The sequence below is a fragment of the Leucopleurus acutus genome (assembly GCF_964270905.1).
Source record: "Leucopleurus acutus genome assembly, chromosome: 7".
Taxonomy (NCBI): domain Eukaryota; kingdom Metazoa; phylum Chordata; class Mammalia; order Artiodactyla; family Delphinidae; genus Leucopleurus; species Leucopleurus acutus.
The window spans coordinates 4,030,006-4,052,589 of NC_139150.1; the positions used below are offsets into that span (position 1 = coordinate 4,030,006).

The following is a 22,584-nucleotide window of genomic DNA, read 5'->3' on the forward strand; positions in this document are numbered from 1 at the left end:
ACGCCAAACGGGGCCGCGGCTTCGATCTCTAGAGGCGCGGGGCCGTGTGTTCGCGGGCCCTTCGGGACCCGGAAGGCGCGCGGGCGCAGGACCCGGCGGGGCAGCTACGCGGGGTCCTCGCGCACGTCTCACGTGGGTCGGAGCGGAGTGGCGGTCCTGGTTCGCGAGGTCTCGACTCGCCTTTCCGCCGGCATGGCAGCAGCCGACGGAGTGCTTCCCCATGTTCCCGAGTCCCGGGCCGCAGTCCCCACGACGTCCTCCAGACCCCGCCCAGCCCAGTCGAGGCGGGTGAGTTCTGACCCGGTTTCGGATTCGTTCGCACCCGGGGCCGCGGCGCGCTGGCACCTACTGCCTTGCCTCTCAGTCGGGGTTCGAATTACTTGCGGAGTTAAGAGGGGAAAGTCAGATATCGGGCAGCTCCTGGAGGAGTCGCTGAGTAACACGTGTCTGAGACCGGGACACCATTCTGCGGAGACGTTCTTGGAGGGAGCGGAGCGTCTGTAGACGGGCGGGAGGCTGGCGCGGGCTGCTAGTTGGAGGCAGGGATCTGAGACTGTCACTCGGGGAAGTTAGGAACTGACGCTCGCGCGAGAGGCCCAGCTTGTCACTTACCAAGAGCATCTCTGAACTTTTTTCAGCCGCCCTTCCTCGACTCTAAGGGTCGTTTGTTTCGGCGATGAGGACTGGAGACTAGAAATTTCTTTTAAGAGTTTTCAAAACGGGTGTATTTTCATCCACGTGCAGTGAAGGGGGGAAAGAAAATACAACTCATCAATATAATCCCCTCATTAGGTGAGAAAGAAAAAGATGCCTTAAATTTAACCCAAGCCAGAGCTGAAAATTAGTTTAAGATGGTTGACTTAGCTCCTAGGAAAGAGGAGGGCTGCAGGGCAGAAATCTATTGGGAAATCATGTTGCCTTAATGACCAGGAAGGTTACAGTTTGGTGCCAAGGAAAGTGTGTGGGGGGGGGGTGGGGGGCGGTTCTCGAACAAGCATCACTTAATGCCATTGAAAAATTGCCAAAGTTCAGTTCAGTTCCTTTCAACCAATGTGGTGACGCTGAAACTCCTTGAGTTCATATAAGCTCACATCAGCTCATACCCACTGTCTGGGCTATTGTCTGGATTTTTTTAGCGATAATCAACTTCAGGATTTAGAGGCTTGTAAGGACTTTTCAGCTGGGTGTTGTTGTAGCTGCATCTATGCCGAGGGGGCGGGGAAGTATCGGTACCAGCGAGCCAGTTGGGAACGTGGAATTTGGAGTGGGACAGACCTGGGATTTGACCTTGCAACATGCTAGCTCTGTGACCTTGAAGAAATTACTTCACCTCTCTGATCCTCAATTTTCGTATCCATAAAATGAGAACAATAATTTCTACTTCATATAAGGCTATTATGAAGATTAAAGGAAATAATATACATAAAGACTCCGTACGTTTTCTGGCCCGTAGGAGCACTTAATACATGTCAATTATTTTTAAAAAAAGTCATATTGACTCCATTTTGGGTAATAGAATTGCTACATCAGGAGGTCAGTAGGGTGCTTGTGCCATGTACATGCCTAGTAACTAACACATAGAAAGCACTTAGTAACACTTTGTGGAGTGAGTTGAATAAATAAATGTCAGCTATCTGGTTTTATGGTTGCTTGAACCACTGTGTCAAAAGGATATTCATCAGGTGATGATAACTGTCTGCAGTGGCCTTGTCTGCACCTACATTTTTGTTTATGTCTTGAATGAGAATTATGTATATGCTGATCAGATTTGCTAGTAGCCTGAATTTGGGTTGAGTAGCTCATACACTGGACTTGGAAAGACCTTGACAGCTTAAATTATTCTCTATCTAATGCTATGCAGAATGTTTTTTCTAAAAAAGAAAATAAAAGAAAAAAATACACATTTATTGTAGGAAATTTGGAAAGTAGATTAAAAAAAAAACAAACCCCACCCATGATTGTCATACTCAGAGATAACTCTGGGTAACATTGTGGTATATATCCTTCTGGAAAACAAGCAGAACAAAATTGGGATCAAACTATACCTGATGTTTTCTAATCAAACAGGATACATTTTCTAACCAAACAGGATACATTTACTAGATGGTGTTGTAGCATTGTTGTTAGGAACCCAGGGCGTGGAACTAGTGTCTGGGCAAAGCCTTGATCCCTCAGTGATCCTGCGGCAGATTACGTCACTTCTCTTTCTCTGTGTTCTCATCTGAAAATGGGATGATGCCAGTACCCTATGGATAGATGACATCATTCATGTAAGTATTTAGCATACTCCCTGGTGTATAGTAACTACTGAATATGTTTATTAATATCAAAGACATGGCATGTAGACTGGTAGGGCGGGATGGACCCTAGAGGTCACCTGCCATAATCCCCTCATTATGCAGGTGGGGGAGCAGACTCAGGCACTTGCTTATTTTTAGAAGATCCAGATGTGTCCCTGCTCTTCTCTGCTCAAATGCCACCTCATGAAGCATTCCTGTACCTTTGCCTCCCTTCCCCTCGCTGTGGGCCATGGTAGTCTTACTTCATGTTTTGTGCCCAAATAACCCTTTGTCTGTACCTCTTCTGTAGTACAAATACAGGTTTAGATTTGCGATTTACCACTTTTGTCTTTTCCGCTAGTCTGTGACTTCTTCAAGGGCTTGTCTAACCTTTGTATCTTCAGAACCAAGCTACTTGACGGTGGCCAGTTTTTTAAATGAATGTGTTGTGGATGCTGGTGGGGTGCGGGGGAACTAACAAATAGAATAGATCCAGATCACGGGAAAGGATAATTCCACCACGTGTTATTCATTAATCTTACAATTATTTATTGAGCACTTACTTTGTGCCAGACGTGGTCTCCCCCCTGTGCAGGGGATTCAGTGCAAGCCTGGGACAGGCTTGTCCATTTCTTCCAATCTAATGGGGAAGACAGACATCACACAATGAATTATGTGTTCTATTTATTATTTTACCGAGTGCTGCAAAGGAGAATAAGGGTGCCAGGAGAGCCAAGAGCAGGCACCCTGGTTTGACAGGTGGAGAGAGGAGGTCAGGAAAGGCTCTTCTGAGGACGCAGCAGGTAGCCCTAGATCTGAAGGATGAGTGTGAGGGGAGGGCTGGGGACATGGGTGTAGGAGTAACATGTGCAAAGGCCCTGAGGAGAGAAGGAGCTTGGTACATTCTAGGGATTTAAGAAAGTCCAAGACAGCAGAGGGTAAAGCTGAGACTGGTGAGATGGGCTGAGGTTAGATTCTAAAGGGCTTTGTAGCTCTCATTACACGTTTTCAGGTTTAGCCGAGCAATGGAAAGCCTGCCTGATACTGTGCTTAATTCGGAACACTTGCCTTTAGAGAGAACTTGACATGGGAATAAAGAGTGACCGGGATGGTAAGGGATCTAAAGTTTGTGTCCTGTTTGGGATATTTAGTCCAAAGAAGGAGGAAAACGAGGAGTGCTGTGATGAATGAAGGAATGTTACATACAAGAGTTGCCGCAGAAAGCAAACTGCAAACTAGTAGATGGATCTTCTAGGAGACAGGTCTTGCCTGAATGTCAGAAACAGCTTCCCAGCCCCTAGAACTTGGTTGGGGACAGAATGGGCTGCCTCATGGGATGGAGGACAGTAGGAGGAGGCGCAGGCAGGAGCTGCAGGGCCACCTGTCAGGGGGTCTGGTGATGGGAAGTCCACACATGCGTTGGGGGGAGAGGCCTTTGGGCCTTTTCGTGCTCCAAGAGCCTGTGGGTCTGTAACCAGGTAAGATCTGCACATTTCATTCCGACCTGGAAGTTGACTTCAACTCTTTTTAGTCTGAAAATTTGGGACTTCGTAAAAATAAATTTGTAAAATTTGTAAAATGAAGCAGGTCAGTACCTACTTCATTAATACTAAATATTAATACTAAATATTTGAAGTTGTATGTATCGAGTTACTTAGCTATAGGAGCCCTTAGGGTTGCCAGGAACAAAGAACTATTGTTATTGCTAGGTTAGTCAAAAACTGACAGTCGGGCTTCCCTGGTGGCGCAGTGGTTGAGAGTCCGCCTGCCGATGCAGGGGACACGGGTTCGTGCCCCGGTCCGGGAGGATCCCACATGCCGCGGAGCGGCTGGGCCCGTGAGCCATGGCCGCTGAGCCTGCGCGTCCGGAGCCTGTGCTCCGCAACGGGAGAGGCCGCAACAGTAAGAGGCCCACGTACCGCAAAAAAAAAAAAAAAAAAAAAGCTGACAGTCATGGCTAAAGCAAGCTGATGTGTACACAGAAGTCATGATTTCAAGCCAAGAGGAAAATAACATATTCCAAGAGAAACCAGAACTCCAGAATAGCAATTCCTAGCTACTCACAGGATATTTTATATTCATGTGTAATGTAAATTGGAAGAGAAGGCCAAGGAAAATAGAGGAATTGGATGAACTTCTCCTAGGGGAAGTTTGGACATCATACATTGAACAACATTCATGTCATGGAAATGAGAAGCAACAGGCAAGAAAATGTCTCATGTTGTAGCCTGTACTCGGCGATCAGACAGGGAATGGAAAGGCGAGGAGAGTTGGAAGTAATTGTGATAGAGGTGATGGATGGAGCTGAATTCTCATTTGGAATGGAAACTGGGAGGAGGAATCGTCTCCAAGCCATCTGAGTCTGGGGGAGCAGCTTGAGGGCAGAGAATGACAGCGATCCAATCGCTCTGGGGTAGAGCGGTAATGAAGGTTTCCGCTTCCTGGGCATGAGCTGGGATGCAGCTTATGTAGTCACCGATGGGCTTTGTTGGTGGCAAGAGAAAAGATTCATTTCCCCTCTTTCTCGTTCTTGTGTACGTGGATTCCTAGAGATTTGGATTGACATAGCTTGCACACTTCACAAGGTGGGTCCTCTCCTCCCTGCAAACAGACTCCATTTGTTAAAATTCAGCCTGAAAAATGTTTCTCCCTTCTTGATTATCTTGGTGGAGTTGAAGGTTAAGATGATTGGTGAGGTCTAGTAGATGGATCAGCTGAGGTTTCTGGGTTTTTTTTTTTTCCTTTTTGGGGAAAAAAGAAAGGGTTGAGTCAAAGAATCTGATTGCAGACCCTAAACTGTTGCTTGACATATGGGGCGTAATGATCTCTGCAGGGAGAGATGCAATTCTGTGGGCAGTCAGGCTTCACTCTGAGGTCTGTTTTCATGGACTAATGCATCTCTTGTCGCTCTTTCCTTTGGGGAACGATATAGCAAGCGGCAGCCACCAAAAGAAAATACCAAGCGTCCAGTGAGGCCCCCCCAGCGAAACGGAGGAGTGAAACTTCATTTCCCCCGGCCGGGAAAACTGCCGCTAAAGAAACTCCAAGGACTTTTAAGAGGAAGGCACAGAAAACGTTTTCTCCCAAGAGGTCTTCAGCCGGTGCGAGGGATGGAAACCCGGAACGGAAACCGGGCATTAAGACTTCATCCCTGTTTAAAAACAACCCTGAGATTCCAGAACTCCACAGGTATGCCCACGTGTAGACACCCTTCGAGAATAAAAGGAATTAAGTGTCTTCTGCCCTTTTTCTTTGTTTCTTGGAACTGACGCCCGCGTCTTGTTCGTCATTTGCAGACCTGTAGTAAAGCAGGTGCAAGAAAAAGTGTTCACTTCAGATGCTTTTCAGGCCCTGGACCTCCACCCACATCTAGTAAGTATCCCTCCATGTTTTATTGGTGTGTCGATTTTCTTCGGTCTGTTCATTCAGAGTGTCTGTGAAATGACAGTTCTAGGAAGAAGAAAAATCAAAGAATGGTTATTTTTGTGTCAAGTTACCTGGATGAACTCGGATTGCTAAGATGCTCTTCTAGGACCATTCACATGAACTTAGGAGTCTGTTCACTGTCCGCACCCCACTCCCCCTCTTTTTTTAAAGAACTCTAAAGACTTTCCTCACCTCATTCACTTTAGGACTGAGACTCCACACATCGAACTTGAAATCCACCTCATAATTACTGGATACATAACGACATCAGGGCTATTCTGGGTGGCTGATGTCACAGGGACCCTAGGAGAGGGAACTGAACCGGCATCTTGCTGTTAAGGGAGTTATAAATAATTGAAGGAAGAAGGGGCTCTTTAAACATGCATTTGCTACAAACAAATGGACACTCCAAAAAAAAAAAAACCAACAGAAAAACCATGAATGAGTGTTCCAGCCTTATTTATGAGTAAGGTGGGAAACATACATTCACTTTTAGGGAGTCTGGATTTCCTTGGCTCGTATGGTCATGGCTTACCTACTCCTTTCGGGTGGGTTACCTATACGTGCTTTCTCACCTACGGGTTGGAGTGGCGTTTCCCAGCCTTGGTACCGTGCACGCCTGGGGATGGGGACTCTGTGTCACGGGCGCTGCCGCGTGCGTTGCAGGATGTATGGCAGCATCCTGTGCCTCTATTCACTTAATGCCAGTAGCATCCCCACCCCCAGTTGTAACAGCCAACGATTTCTTCAGACATTGGGAGGTCCGGGGGAGGCAGTGCTCAGAACCACCCCCAGTTGAGAACCACTGGGTTAGAGGAACTTGATTTGATCGTGGTCATCCATTTTTACCCCAGTATTTTCCCCTTTTTTGCATCCTTATTTGCATTAAATATATTTGTACCAAAAAATTTGTTAAAGAAAAGTTTTCTTTTTTTTTTGTCTTTTCTCCTAGATTTCCACAATAAATACGGTCTTAAAAATGTCTAGTATGACCAGGTAAGAGCTCCGGGTCAGTCTTGATTTTCTCAGGGTTTAAGTGGGTATAAACAGATGAAATCTGAATTGTCTGTGAAGGACAGCAAACTCGTGTCTTGGCATTGGAGAACAGGCCAGATTGTTGACCCTCGAGGGCTGGGTAGCCGCTCAGCTTCCCCACCTGGGAGATGGAGGGACTGGGTCTCCGTCCCCTTCTGCCCTCAGCTCTAAACTGTAAGAGATCTCTGGTCCAGAAGATGGTCTGCATAAGATCCCACTGTTGTCTGTGCTTCCTGAAAATAACTTGTCTAGAATACAGAATTTATCTTGTCATTTCTTAGTAGTAAGAATTAGAGTCAGCTACAAGATAGGAGTAAATACTTAGTTGGATATAATGGGATGCTGAAAAAAGTTTTTAAATGTTAGTGACAACTGGAAAACAGAAATGGAGTGGTGACAGGTGTGGGGCAGAGGTGACCCCCTTTCTTTGAGTATGTATGCTTCTGTACATTTTAATAAGTCACCTTTCACTTAGAAGTAAACATTAATAAGAGTATCAAAGAATAAAATAAGGAACCCCTTTATTATTTTTTTGTTCAGTCTTAGCAACCAAATGTAAGTGATTTCCATACCCTTTTGGATTTTTTATTTTATTTTATTGAAGTATAGTTGATTTACCATGTTGTGTTAATTTCTGCTGCACAGCAAAGTGATTCAGTTATACATATATATTCTTTTTCATACTCTTTTCCATTGTGGTTTATCATGGGATATCGAATATAGTTCCCTGTGCTGCACAGTAGGACTTTGCTGTTTCAGTTGTTTGTTTTTGAGTACACACGTGGACACACATCTTACCGTGTCCGTAGCAGTCATATTTGGTTTTCTAGAGAACGGACAGCGGTTCCTGGCTGTCTGTGTGGCTCACAAGCTTCCTTTCACTCTTCTGCTTGGGAATCTTTCCATAATGTTTTGTTGTTTCATATTCCGTGGTTCAGAAGGCAGGAGAGTGTGTGGTGTGCTTTTGTGGTAGCTCCAGCTTGCCATCACGCCTGTCCCATCTTTCTTTTTAAGTAGTTTAATAGAACGGCCAGTCTCCGGCTTGCCTCACCATTTGCAGCCCCAAAAGTTCCAAAAATCTAACTGAGGTTTTATTCCTCTAACCATCAGAGGTTTCTCAGCCCTCCCCATGACTGTTTAGGTAACCTCTGAGGCGGCAGGTGATAGAGCCTGGGGTCATTGCATTTTGTGTGTCTTGCATCTCTGCGTGTAAACATGGGCAGGTGGTACTTTATAGATAATCATGTGCTCTTTCTTTTGGGCGGCCCAAGCGTTCAGAAGCAAAGTATCCCTGTGTTGCTGGAAGGCAGAGATGCTCTCGTGAGATCCCAGACTGGCTCAGGTCAGTTGTCATTTGATTTCTGCCCTTCCTCCACGGTCGTGTGGTGGGTTGTGTAGTGAGGTGTCTGTCGGGGTGGCGGCTGCTCTGTGTGGTTTGGGGGAGGGGCGGCCACGCTTGCTTCTGATTAGAGCCCTGAAAGGAAGGGGATGGTCAGTGGGGCCCGTGATCAGGAATGATCAGGAAGGAGTCAAGTCTGCTATCATTTCTCAGAGCCCATCTCAGGGCTTTGCCTGGTCCCACCATCTATGGCCAGAGCTGCCTGTCTTCACTCCAGTGGGTGATGACTATTTCCTTCTGGTATTAAAACAGCCTTGCTGTGAGCACACGCTGATCGGATGCCGGTTGTTTTGCTAGAACACGGAACATCGTTCTGGCGCCTTCCAGAACAGTCTGGCCTTGCTCTCCTGACCCTCCTGTGCTCTTAGTGGCGGGCCAGCTATTCTCTGCTCCCCCAGCTCAGCCGCGTTTCAGGTGGCGGAAGCCCAAGGTTTTTGCCCTCCGTGGTTTCTCCTTGATGTTTAGAGACCAGCTCTGGGGTTTCAGACTGGCTGGCTTCTCACCACGAAAGCACCACGGACGCCTCTTTGAGAGGTTGAGGTGACCCCAGAGAGGGAGTTTTCTAGTTTCTAGGGACAGTCATTGAGTTGAGCTTCTGTGTGACCTCGGAAATGTCTCATTGTCTCCCTTGTTAGACATTAAAGGGGCTGAAGGTGCAGGTTTGTTAGAAGTACTGAATTTGCAAAGCAGAGCTAGGAGTTGTGACAGACAGGTGACTTCCGTTTCCACTCGGATGTGAGTGCACTTTTCCTGTCCCCAGACTTCAGGACGGCCCAAAGGTAGCAGTACCGGTTCGTTTACTGTCTCTGGCATCTATAGGCTCTGTGATTTTGATTGCTCTTGTTCTTTTTTAAAAGGTAAAACTCTTGCCTATTGCATCCCTGTGGTCCAGTCTCTTCAAGCAATGAAATCCAAAATACAGGTGAGTAGAAAGTGTGTTTTTCTGGGAATTCCCTGGCAGTCCAGTGGTTAGGACTTGGTGCTTTCACTGCCGAGGGCCTGGGTTCAATCCCCGGTCGGGGAGCTAAGATCCTGCAAGCCACGTGCTGTGGCCAAAAAAGAGAAAAAAATAGAAAAGAAAGTATGTTTTCCTGTTCTTGTTCACAGTGCATAAGAAGCCATCAAACTGAACCAAAGCAGTAATATTGGGACCAAAAGGATCTTTTCACTTAGCTTTGTTTTCCTGCCTCTTTTTAGTTCGTTTATTACATAAGCATGTTGCATCTGAAGACCGTGCTCAGAGTGGAATAGAATAAATATAAACAAATGTAACAATCATCCTAGTAGTTCTAACAGGGAATGTTTGTAAGATGCTCCCCCTGTGTCAGACATCGTGCCGAATGCTTTGCTTGTGTTGTCTTCTTGACTCTCTAACTACCCCAGTCCCACTGAGTTGGAGGGTACTACTATTATTACCTCGATTTAAAAAACAAAGAAAAAAAAAAGGAGGCTTGAGGAAGTTAAATAACTTCCTAAGGCTGTGCGGGGAGTGATTGTGGAGCCGGGTTTCCACCTCCATTCTCTTTGGCTCCAGAGGCCAAGCTCTTCTGACTGAGAAAGGTGAACATTGTATTGAAAACAGTGGTTTGTCATGAATAGTAGAAGTGAAAGTAAGTACCCAATTAGCGGGTGTGACGACTGGGCCGCCTTGTATTTACTATTTCCTAGGACCTATCTTTAGTTGCGAAACACACTTAGCGCCTGGGCCAGAGGGGCCAGAACTGGGTTCCTTGGAATGGTCCCCTAGGAGGCCGTGTGACTGCCATGTTCCGTAGGCATAGTTGTCATCTCCAGACCCAGCCCAGCATCTCACAAATACACCCTGGTTATTCTCAGTTGAGAGGAAACAGTGAGATCAGAAATAGGAAGAGAGATGGGTTCACAAACAGATGATGAGCGAGTTGGTTACTTTTTCCTCAGTTGCGACATGCAGAATTAGATGTATGTTGAGCCTGCCTGTTATTTGAATAACAAAATAAATAATGATGGTGTTGGATTACAGCCCACAGTCTAAAACAAATACCTATTGAGTCCAAGCTGATGTAAATGAATTATTGAATAAATAGGTGGGACGAGGGAAAGCCCTTCCTTATACTAGAATTCCAGTGAGTACTTGTAGGACATCATCATTTGGCAAATGACACAGGAATCATCAGAGATGCTAAAATGAGTGGATTAAAGTGTGATGAAAATGGGATATTTACACAGTCTCAAAGTATATATCCAGAAGATACAGGAAAAAAATGGTAACTTTACAGTGGGGAAGCCTGGCTGGTGCCACCTTAACCAGGTGGTTGGATGGGGCCTCACCAGTGCCGGGATGTGTTGGCCTAATGTGTCTCCTGATAGGTGCGTGAAGGATGAAACAGTATTTCTCTGGTTTTCTTGCCAGAAATGCACAACTCTAATTTAATCATAAACATCAGACAAAGCCAAGTCAAAGGACATCCTACAGAGTGACTGACCAGTGCTCTTCAACAGTGTTAAGGTCACAAAAGACAAAGAAATACTGAAGAGCTACCCCAGAGTAAGAGAGACGAAGGAGTCATGACAGCTAAATGCTGCGTGGTCCTGAATCGGGTCTTAGTCTGGAAAAAGCATGTTAATAGGTCAGTTAATGAACTTTGAATAAGGCTATAAATTAACTGATAGTAGTGAATCAATGTTACTTTCCTGTTTGATCATTGTACTGTGATTTTGAGAATCAGTATCATATAAGGAAGCTGGGAGAAGGGTGTAAGGGAGTTCTTTGAACTATTTGTGCAATTTTTTGTAAGCCCGAAATTATTTCAGAATGAATACGTTTAAATGTTATTTAAACTTTATTTAAATGATTTTTAAACCAATAAATCCTCCACAGTCACCCAAGTGGTGGAACCTTATATAGTTATTCAAAGTGCTGTTTCCTTCAGTTTCTGTTTGTGAACTTGACAGGCATTCTTGCCATGTTAAAAAGGCCCGTTATAAAACAGTATGTATGATATGAGTGCAATTTCATAACTAATACTTCTACGTATATATACACATATATATGTGTACACACACAGAGATGAGAAAGATACTTTTCACACTAATGCCGGTTTTCTCTGAGACAGGTGAGTGGGAATTCTGTTTCCTGCAGGTGACTGATGTTTTCTTCCATTGGGCACTTTGCAGTGCGGTGGTTCATACAAGGGCCTCAGCATCGTACCTGGTGTAGGTTAGAGAAGAAATGTGAATCATTAGACCAGTGTGGTAAAGTCTCAACCGTTTAGAGACTCCAGGAGAACTTCTAGTAGAGGGTTTTTTCTTCCTGGAAAGTTGCAGAGTTTGGACGTGTATTTGATCTGGCGTGGGTCCTACAGTTCTGGCCCAGCTGTCTCATTTGCTGGATCCGTGAACGGAGGACAGGAGACATGCGATTACATTCCTCAGGTGGACAGCATGGCAGGGGCTCTGCTCAGATCCTGGGTCTGAGTGTGATGTTAGCACATCACCTCAGCCTAGTGTGCCTCGTGGGGGATCACGGCGGTGCCTGTGTCCTGGGGTTGCCAGGAGGATTCAGGGAGTCAGCGCACGGGGAGAGTTGAGACCTGCTTCCAAGCGCCTGGTGGTGATAATACCTGCTCCCTAAGTCTCCACCGTCATTGTCAGCAACAGGGACGTGTGGCTGGTTTGAAGGGCAGTGTTCTGAATTGCTTAGATTCAGAGCATTAACCAACCATGTCGTTGTTCTTATTTACTCAAGTATTTTTTAATATCAATAACAGCTTGTTCTATTGAAGATCGGAATATTCTGTAGAGACGATTTAACAAGCCCAAATTTAATTCACTTATTTCAAGTGATGCTCAGTACAGGCCCTTGGAGTTCATTGTAAACAGATTTGACCTGTAAAACAAACCTATCTGGAGGGAGCAGCAAATTCAAGGCACCAGCAGAGTCTTCAGTTACTTCAGATGACGGAATGAAAATGGACTGCTTTTCTGTGTTTTCACACTTTCAGCTCTTTGGGCTCTGATTTTTTTTAACATCCCATCCATCCTTCCTCACTCACTTCTGCCCTGCGAGGAATTGATTGGTCTTTCTTCTCTGTGTAGTAACACCTTTTGAAATGTCAGAATCTCTAACACTGCTGTGTTGATACCGTTGTACTAACATGTTTACTGTTCCTCGCCCGGCTTCAGCGCAGTCTCGCAAAGTCGATGTTGAGTACAGACGGCTGTAGTTTGAATTCCAAATCCTTTTCTCCTTGTAGGTAAACGCTTCCTATGCAAAATATGGAAACCGTACTTGTAATTTAGTTTGCTGCTAAATCTGTGCTTAGCTTTTACACTAACGTATTCGATTCATTCCCTAAGTGTCTGAGCACTTGGGAGATGCAAGGCACCGCTGACTTCCTGGCCCTTGTCAGATTACTTTGTTTTCTTCTATTATTGTTACTGTTACTTGTAGGTATAATGTACATGTTAAAAAAATTTGAAGAGCACCAAAAAATATACAGTGACAAGTAAGTCGTTCTACTGCCGCTTGCCCTGAGTGGCACAGTTCTTCTCTCAGGATGGGATGGTCCTTATCACCAGTCTCTTGTTTAATCCTTCCAAGGATATTCTTTGCATATAAAGCAGATCTGACTATACATAGTTCCCCTCCCCCTTTCGTTGAAGTTTTTGTTTGTTTGATACACAAATGGTTGCTTGCTGTGCATGATTGTCTGTGCCTTGCTTTTGTTCACTTCATATGTTTTGGGGATGGTTTCTTACCAATACCGTGTTGACCCGCCTTGTTTTTTTAATGGCTGCGTAGTCTTCCACTGTACGTATGTTCCATAAATTATTGTCATTCCCTCGTTGGTGGAATTTACATTGTATTCAACATTTTGCTACAAACAAAGCAGTTAAACAACTTCTTTATACACACGTGTGAGTCTCTCTTTTTGAGAAATTCCTATAGGTGGAATTTGCATTTTTATTTGGTAGATAATACCAAAATTGATCTTCAAAGGAATTACACCAATTTGGACTCCCACTGACAGTGTATAAGAGTTCCTGTGTGCCTTTATCAACCCTATCGGCTGTTTATTTTTGCCCATTTGACAGGGGAAAAATATTGTATCATAGTTTTGATTTGAATTTCTCTTAGGAGTAAAGTTGAACATCTTTTCGTACATTTAAAAGCCATATTTTGAATTCTTATTTCCATAAATTAGCTGTTATATCCCTCTCCATTTTTCTATTTGAGTTGTTGGTCTTCTTTATTTTTATTTTTAATTGAATTACAAACTTTCTTTATAAACTAAGAAATTGGCCCTTTCTCTTATGTGTGGCATATTTTTTTTCCCCACGTTGTCATTTTATAGTTTCTGAGTTTTATGTCGTCTGTAAAAAGGCCAACTTAATTCCAACTTTATTTTTCTAACTTAATTTTTTTTCTAAAAGGACATTTGAATTACCCATCTTTTCACTGCTGATATAAATTGCCTCTTATCATATTTCCTGACTTTCTATATGTGTTTGATTCTATTCTAGGCTGTATTTGTTATTGTGATCTCTATGTGCTAGCATCAATTTTTTAAAACTACTGTAGATTTAAATTGTCTTATCATCTGATGTTCAGAAATGTCTTGATTATTCTTGCACATTTATTTTTCCATATGAACTTTGAAATCAGCTTGTCTGGTTATATATATTATTTTTTATATGCATATGTATGTATACTTGTGGCATGTTTTAGATACTTTATATATGCATAAATATGCATGTTCATGGCATTTTTATTAGAATTACATAACATTTATGGATTGATTTAGGGGGAATTAGCTTATTTATAATATTAAGTCTTCTTATCCAGGAATAGGATACATTGTTCCATTTATTCAAATTTTATTTTATGTGCCTTAGAGGTATTTAAAATTTTTTATTGTATAGATTTTGTACATTTTTTTGTGAAGCTTATTTTTTTTAACCTTTTTTGTATTTTTGCTATTCTAAGTGTGATTCCATCTAACTTTCTGTGTTGGAAGGCTGTTGATTTTTCTGTATTAATTTTGTATTCAGCTAGTTGACTTGTCTTTTTTGTAGTAGATTTTCAAGTGATTTCTTTTTTTTTTGAATTTATTTAATTAATTTATTTTTGTCTGCGTTGGGTCTTTGTTGCTACGCGCAGACTTTCTCTAGTTGTGGCGAGCGGGGGCTACTCTTAGTCGCGGTGCGCGGGCTTCTCACTGTGGTGGCTTCTCTTGTTGTGGAGCACGGGCTCTAGGCACGCGGGCTCAGTAGTTGTGGCTCACGGGCTCTAGAGCGCAGGCTCAGTAGTTGTGGCACATGGGCTTAGTTGCTCCGCGGCATGTGGGATCTTCCTGGACCAGGGATCAAACCCGTGTCCCCTGCATTGGCAGGCGGATTCTTAACCACCGCACCACCAGGGAAGTCCTCAAGTCCCAATTTCTTAAGTTGTTTTTGTTTTCTTTGGGTTTTGTTTTTTTTTTTTTTAGGATAAAATATCATCTGCTAATAATGGCAACTTTACTTCCTACTTTCCAGATTCATATATATTTCTTTGTCTTTTCTGATTGCGTGGGCCAGAACTTATAGATTAGTGTCGTGTAATCATGAGGGTAGTGGGCAGGCTTATCTCTTTAATGAACTGCTCCTGATGTTTACAAGTGGCCACTCTTAATCTCCCCTTCTGGACCTCTGTGACCTGCGTTCATTCAACTAATGGCATTTCTTTCCTTCTGTGTCAACAGCGTGGTGACGGCCCCTATGCTCTGATACTAGTGCCAACAAGAGAGGTAAGCAGTCCCACTTTCGGAGTGCTAAGCAAGTACTTTCAGTGATATCGTTGAATTTAAAAGTGGTTTTACCATTTTTCTCCCTGCTGCACAAATCACGACACCCTTTCCTTTGCCCAGGAACCATCCTTCTGGTTCCTGACAAGAAGAAAAATTCAAGTACTCTTTGAAAACCAGAAGTTTTTTTGGTTTTGGAAAAGTGTTTCTCTGTTACCTAAAAACTAATGACACTATAAATTTCTGTCCTTATAAAAGGAATTAAAATAATCACATTTTTGTACGTTGTTTTTTTCTTTTACAACTTAATTAAAAAATAAAAGCAGTTGACCCTACAAATGAACTTTTAGTTTTTTAAGAAGCTACTGTACCAAAAATTTTACCTGTTTCTGAAAGCTAAGCTTCTTGATGTTTTTCTTCTTTCTTAGTGGAAATCTCTTCTATCCGATTTCTTTTATTTGCCTTCAGAGGCAATTTCAGATTAGGGTATCTGTTTCCTATTTCAGATGCTAATCACTTCCTTGCAGAGAATCGATCATGACAATGGAGGTTTCTGTACAGCCTGCAGCATCCTGTCTCAGCTCCATCCATTGAAGGAGCAGGCACAGAGCTATTTAAATTTTTACAGCAGCAAACTCGCTCCTTCTCTGGGATGCTTCCTGAATACAGAACGTGTGGAAACTGTATATATATATATCCTTGGATAATGGGATTATGTAGCGGTTTTGTTGATGGTTGTTAATGGTTATAAACTATTCAGTACATTAATTTTCTCTTTCTCTGGTTTCCACTGGGCTTGTTGGTTTTTTTCTTTTTTTCCCCCTTTAATAAACTTGGGAAATGACCGTCTCTGTCTTTAGCTACTGCTCTGCCCCAGCACAGCCTTAGGATATAGTCACGTCACCTGTAAAGTAACGTTCCCAAGGCTAGCCTGTCGCGTCACTGTATGGTTTACCCCTTCACACATACTACATTCTCTCTCTTTGCAAACAGGTTGACTCTGTTTCATTTTCTTCCATCTTTGTGTACCATACATTGTGCTTTTCTGTGTGGTACTCTGGGAATTTGAGCCAGCAGAGGGAGCACAGAACACTATGTTTGTGAATGTCCAAGAAATAGATGTGATGTCTCTAGCCACGTTCTCCAGACTGACAGTTTTCAGAATCAGTCTAAGAACAAGGCGTATTTCCCAAGTAGATTCTGTGTATAGGGCTTTTTTTTTTTAAATCCTAACTTGAGGTCCAGGGTTGGATCCTTATCACTTTACACTGTCTACGTTTTTAAAAATAAGTAAAAAGGTAAGAAGGGACCTCGCTCATTAACTCTAACTTTTTAACATTTACAGCTGGCCCTACAAAGCTTTGATACCGTCCAGAAACTTCTTAAGGTAAGGCAAGCCATGAGTTCAGTTTTGCCTTTTTTTCCCTGACTTTTTGAGGAAAGAGAAAGATACCGGTCTTTTCTTTATTTTCAAAGAGCTAGGAATTACTGCAGTTTTCCTTGTATTCCCTGGATGTCTCTGCTCACCCCCAGATACAGTTTGTAGGTTTTTATTGATCTGAACCTTACGAATCACCAGTTTCTAGCTTAGTGAGATTATTAGTGTTCACTGGTACTTCGGGTCCTGTAATCTGTTCATCATAGTCACTAGCAAGCCACCTACAGAGACTCACAGGTACAACCTTAAGGTGATCCAGTGAAAGCAACTTAACAAGCTGCAAGTAGGGTTTGTTTAAGAAAGAAGAGAGAGAAGGCTTCCAAGCCAAAGGCTGCCAGCCCACCGAATTAGATTGAGAATTGATCTCTCCTTTCTTTTATCACGAGTGGGAGTAAGGAAGCGTTGTACTTGGGTTTGATCTTAACCAAAAAGGAAAAAAAAAAAGGCAGTAGACTTACTGAATTGTGTTTTCAATTCGGGCTGTACAGGGAAAGGCAGAGAGGCTACTTGAATCACTTAAAAAGCCCACATTTCTCTCTTACAGTGTCGGAAGCTAGTCGCATAGGTATGATTTAAGTTACCGCTAATATCCATGGGCCTGGCAAGGCCTAGGAATTGCGTCTGCACAGTAATACCTCCTGCAATGAAAAGCGGAGTCCTCCCTCACGACTTCCTTCAGGAAAGGGAATTTGGAATCAGCCTCTGCAGTAAATGGGGCTTTGCATTGATTTTGGTCTGATGTCTTTCTGTAGCCATTTACCTGGATTGTGCCCGGAGTGTTAATGGGAGGAGAGAAGAGAAAATCAGAAAAAGCCAGGTAGGACGAGGTTTGTTTATTGTTAATTCCTTTTAAAGTCTATTCTGTCTTCCTCTTCAGTAAGACTCTGGCCCTTCTCAGCCCGGGGAGAGCCCTGTCTCGGATGAGGGTTCCCAGTCCCAGTGTGTGGGGACAGATTGAGTCCCCAGGGAGCGGTCCCTCTAAACGGTGCTATTTGTAAAAATATTTGGTGAAACTACCAGGGGCTCCCTTTTGATGTGGTCAGTAACAGCTCGTTACCTTCCCAAATCTCAACCCCGCCCCGGCCCCCGAGACCCACAGTCCCCCCTTGTTAAGGATACATCCCCCTTGACTCCCTTTTGTGGATATTGGGAGTTTGGGATTTTTGTTGTTTGATTTTACAGAAACAAGATTATAAACCTACATAATGCTTTGCAACTTGCTTCCTACACCCAAATGCATTGATTCCTAATTCTGTGTTAGGATTGGTAATGGGTGTCAGTAGGAAATTGTTGCAAGAAGTAAATTCCAAATTTTGTGCATTCTTTTAAAAACGTTTTAATTTTATTATAGCTTAATGCTTAGTAGTTATGCTCAACTATGTGTGTAGTCTGTAACTGAGGAGCAAATATTCGACTTGAAACCTTCAGGTATTGGTTAGGGTAAGATTCCGCTGTAACTAACAACAGCAGTGGCGCAAACAATATGGAAGTTTTTTCTTTTTCTTTCACATTTAAGAAGCGTGACGGTAGCCGTCGGGGCTGGCATGGTGCACGCGCCAGCGTGGGGACCCCGGCTCATTCTGACTTTTTGTGCCACTAAGTGAAGCTTCCATTTTCAGGCTTTCCTCATAGTGTTAAGATAGTTGTTGGAGCTCCAGCCGTTATATCTGATTTCCTGCCAGTAGGAACAAAGATAATCACACCTCCTCTTTTTAAAGGTACTGGTGGGATTTGCATGCTCCCTTTATCCGTTTATCTTATTGCCGTAACATAGGCACGTGCCCACTTAATTACCAGGGCAGCTGGAAAATGTACTCAGGTAAAAGTTGTAGGCTTTTATTACTCTGGACTAATGGGATGAAGGATGGTTGTGGAGTAAGAAGTTAGATTTACTCCACCTGGTCCATGGGGCGAGGCTGGGCCTATCGCATGGAAGTTACAACAAGGATCCAATATAAGAAAAAAGCATTCTAACCATTAAAGCACGTTGGCATGGGATAATGCATTCAGGTGGGAGGTTCCCCGGCACAGATGCCTTCAAGAACAGATTAGATGACCATCTATCTGGAATATTCTAGGAAGCATCTATGGATCAGATAAAGGGCATTGGGTTATATAGTAAAGATTCCCCTGAGACAATTTTAATAGGATGTCAGATCTTAACAGTTACGTTTTGTAAGACAGAGAAACTTCAGAGAAAAATTAGAACTTAAATATATCTTTGTATCCACCTGTCGTTACGTTTGTCATGATTTCAGGCTGCGGCGTGTTGGCGCTGCCCGTGAATCGTCTCCTCCGCAGCCTTTCCCCTGGGTTTTCTGTTGCTGTGGCTCCATCTGACTGACTTTCTTTTATGATATATAATTTTAAACAGACTCCGGAAAGGAATAAATATCCTCATCGCAACTCCCGGGCGCCTCGTGGATCATATTAAATCCACCAAGAACATTCACTTCCGTCAGATCCAGTGGCTGATTTTGGATGAAGCAGACAGGTGAGCCCTGCCAGGAAGCAGGAAAGGGCTGTTTCTGTGGTCCTTGCCGAGACTTCTGGAGCCCCTTAGTGTTCCCTTTATTCACGTAGCTTAAAACTCCTCCCTTGAAACCACAGAATCCTGGATTTGGGTTTTGAAAAGGACATCACAGTGATACTCAACGCTATAAATGCCGAGTGCCAGGAACGACAGAACGTCTTGCTGTCGGCAACACTCACGGAAGGTGAGTTGAGAAGAAGTGCTGTTTCTTCTCAATGGAGAGGAAGGGCCTAGATGCGAGCTGTGTTGTTTCCCAGCAGTGATTCTTAGCCTCGGTGGGGAGCGGGCGAGGAGGAAGGTGTCCGAGAGGACTGCTCTTCAAACCATGTGTCCTGTGCTCCCGGCCTCCCTCTCCCATCATCCTGACTCCCTGGTCCCCAGCACGTGGGGAAAGGGAGAAGGGGCAGGTCCCAGGCCCAGAGCCCTCACAGGAAGGGGAGGCTGCTGTGCTGCCGTCAGGGTGTGGAGGGAGGGGAGGACGCTGCCTGCCACCCACCTGGTGGTCTCGTGAGGCTGAGATCGCGATTGCTACCCGCTGAGAGCGCGATTGCTACCTGCTGAGAGCAGGGCTCTTGTCCTAAAGGTGGTAACCTATCCCAGCTCATTTTTTGGTATAATCACCCTGCCTTTCTCCTAAAGAGAAATCTATCCTAAAAATACATTCTGTAAGCTCATTTCTGTCTTTCCATCATCGTTAAGATGGAATTTCTTAGCTCTCTTTTGTTGACGGGAACACCTAGGCTTGGAAAAGTTGTACCGCTCTCCACCAGGACCCCCTGCACGTGAATCCCTGCCTGAGCGACAATCCAGCTCTCACTTTACTCGGTTTACTAGCCTGCTCTGGTGCACACGTACCAGATGCCATCCACGTGACTCACCAGCGGTTCTCAGAGTGTATCCTAACTAACAGTGACCTTAAGAGAGAATCCATGGGACTTCCCTGGTGGTCCAGTGGTTAAGAATCCTCCTTGCAATGCAGGGGATGTGGGTTTGATCCCTGGTCGGGGAACCAAGATCCCACATGCTGCAGGGAAGCTAAGCCCGCATGCCTCAACTACTGAGCCCAGGTGCCTCAACTAGAGAGCCTCTGCGTGCCCACAAACTACAGAGCCCACATGCTCTGGAGCCCAAGCGCCACAGCTACGGAGCCTGCGCGCCACAACTAGAGAGCCCGCGTGCTGCAGCTAAGACCCGACGCGGCCAAAAATAAAATAAATAAATATTAAAAAAAGAAAGAGATAATCCATGGAAAGGGGATTCTGCGCTCAAAAAGTTGGGGAAATGCCACTCGTTACCTCCCCCTCTTGGAGATTCATGTGCACATTTATACAATAAAGGTCCTGAGAAGGCCTGTAAACCTGGGAAACCCTGGGAAAGAATCCCGGGAAAGCTTTTTATCAGGGTTTTCATAACTTACTTGACCACAGAACCCTTTCTGGGGGGTGGTGGGCAGACATCTGTTTCAGTGGTCTTCCACGGGTCAGAGTTTAGAAACTCCGGTGGTGTGGATGGGTTTTGGGGCCCTGGGAAGAAATAGGTGGGTCCCCGCTGGACTGACAGCGGGGCCGATCAGCGCTGGCTTTTGGGGACACACCCATCAGGAGCTTCTCAATAGGCCTGGATGTGTGGTGTGGGGGCTGTGCGGGTGTGACCAGTTCTACAGCGTGTGCCTGTCAGTTGTTTTGTCCTTTTCACGTTTTCTCCAAGGTGTAACGTGGCTAGCTGATATCAGTTTACGTGACCCAGTCAGTATTTCTGTCCTGGATGAAAGCCATGACCAGTCGAACCCAAAGAGCAAAGCCATTCCTGAAGCTTCTCCACAAGCTAGCGATGAGCTGGACAGCTTTGCCGTACCAGCGAGTCTCGAGCAGTACGTGACAGTGGTTCCCAGCAAACTGAGGCTCGTCTCCCTAGCGGGCTTCATCCTGCAGAAATGCAAGGTAGGTCTGGGGACTGGGTCCAGCCTGATCCGGGGAAAGACCACAGTTCTGTTCATGTCGGGCATTGAGGCAGTGAGCTGAGACACACACAGAAGTTTCCAAACTGAGCTGTGGTGCAAGCGCAGACCTTAGCAGAGATCTTCTCAGTCAGTGGCTCTAGGATTGCGCTGAAGAGTCCGAGGTCACTGATGGCCATTATGTTCAACTTAAGATCTGCCTCAAATACCTTTCCTGGGACTGATACCGGCAATGTCGCAGGTGGTACACACACGACGGATGTGAGGCAATACGGTAGCCTGTGCTCGTGTTTTTGAAAGAATCATCGTGTTTGTATATTTACTAGTCACGTGATAACTTTCTCTGGTATATGGGGAGATAGTAGGTGGAAGGGCTTGAGGGTGCAGCTTCCAGACTGTGTGTGCAGAGTCCCCGCCAGGGAGGGCCGTGCATGGCGGGACTGAGGGAGGGAGAGGGACACAGCTAAGGGCAGCTTCGCTCTGAAGCATAATTGTTTTTCTCAGATGCAAGAGGCCTGTTCGAGGTTGCAGCTATGTCATTTTCCTGTCCTGCATTCTTTGTAGTGTGGAGGATCTGTGTTATTTTTAAAAATAATTCAAAGCCATCTGTCGCCTCTGTTTCCAGATCGGGGCTAGCCTGCCCGTGTGTTTTAGAAAGAGATTCATTTCAAGTGTCACCTGATCTTAAAAACACGTGGTGATTGTTCCCCCTTTGTATCGATGTAGTTTGAGAGAGACCAGAAGTTGATCATCTTTTTCTCGAGTTGCGAGCTGGTGGACTTCCACTACAACCTCTTCCTCCAGACCCTGCTGAGCGGCTCAGGGGCCCTGGCCCCAGGTGCGTTGCCATGTGCCTCCACACGGTTAAAATTCCTGCGGCTGCACGGCGACCTGGAGCAGGAGGTGAGCCTGTCCTCCCGGGTTGGCCCTGGCTTCCCTAGGGACCCCGCTGGGCCAGGGAAAAACGTGGCTAAAGTGGGCGACCCACCAGAGGCCAAAGCGGGTGACGCAGCTGTGTCGCTGGGGCGAGGGGGAGCCTATTGTTCCCGTTCGCTTTGCTCCGGGAGCTGGTCTCTTCCACCCGAGAGAGCTCGCGGGCCCAACTTGGCCTGACTGTACCCCAACCAGCTGTTAAGGCAACAGAGTACCACTAAGTAGCTGGCACGAGGGAAGGGTTTTGCCTTTTTAGTACCCAGTGTGTAATTAGGGCTTGATGTCTTCAAATTAAGAGCATTAATGGAGCTAAATTGTGGCTCCCATATGGTACTGCTGAGCGTGACTGCTGTCATTGTCAACAAGATGCAGCGCTTTCACTCGGAACGCTTGGGTTGGGAGAGGACGCTGGCTTCCAGAGGGGCTGCAGGGGCTCAGCGCTGGCGAATATTTTTGGTCAGGAAGAAGAGTGGAACACTTTCCTCATCTTAGGTCCTTAGCTACGTTCACTCTCATTCCACTACTGGTAGGCAGGCCATCCATGTAGGGAGTCGAGCGGGGTGTAGAATGAGATGAGCTCTCTGGAATTGTGGCAGGAAGGACAAGCAGGGCTTGGAAACGGGAGGCATCTTGTCCTAGAGCAGAGGTTACCAGGCAGCTTAGAAAATTAGAAAGCTTGAAAGAAAGCCAGAAATTGGAATAAGGTTTGACTAGAACCACCTTTTAAAAATCAGGACATTTTTAGAGCTAAAGGAGACATTAAAGGTCATCAAGTCCAGCCGCTCTTTTCATTTTTGCTTTTTTTTGTTTTAATAAT

The 22,584-nt window shown here is 44.9% G+C and overlaps 1 protein-coding gene across 1 annotated transcript in view; it reads left to right on the forward strand.

The window, feature by feature from the left end:
* Positions 1-158: 158 nt before the first annotated feature.
* Positions 159-22,584, forward strand: part of DDX31 (DEAD-box helicase 31) — a gene marked incomplete at its 3' end in the record, with an annotated part of 77,259 nt that continues 54,833 nt past the window's right edge. The window contains exons 1-13 of the mRNA XM_082843726.1: positions 159-288; positions 5,212-5,468; positions 5,576-5,651; positions 6,658-6,701; positions 8,012-8,082; positions 8,997-9,061; positions 14,865-14,909; positions 16,252-16,293; positions 17,097-17,161; positions 18,719-18,838; positions 18,955-19,061; positions 20,585-20,817; positions 21,561-21,737. Coding sequence (XP_082699852.1) covers positions 193-288; positions 5,212-5,468; positions 5,576-5,651; positions 6,658-6,701; positions 8,012-8,082; positions 8,997-9,061; positions 14,865-14,909; positions 16,252-16,293; positions 17,097-17,161; positions 18,719-18,838; positions 18,955-19,061; positions 20,585-20,817; positions 21,561-21,737 — 1,398 coding nt within the window. The 5' untranslated portion in view covers positions 159-192. The remainder of the gene's footprint in view (positions 289-5,211; positions 5,469-5,575; positions 5,652-6,657; positions 6,702-8,011; positions 8,083-8,996; positions 9,062-14,864; positions 14,910-16,251; positions 16,294-17,096; positions 17,162-18,718; positions 18,839-18,954; positions 19,062-20,584; positions 20,818-21,560; positions 21,738-22,584) is intronic.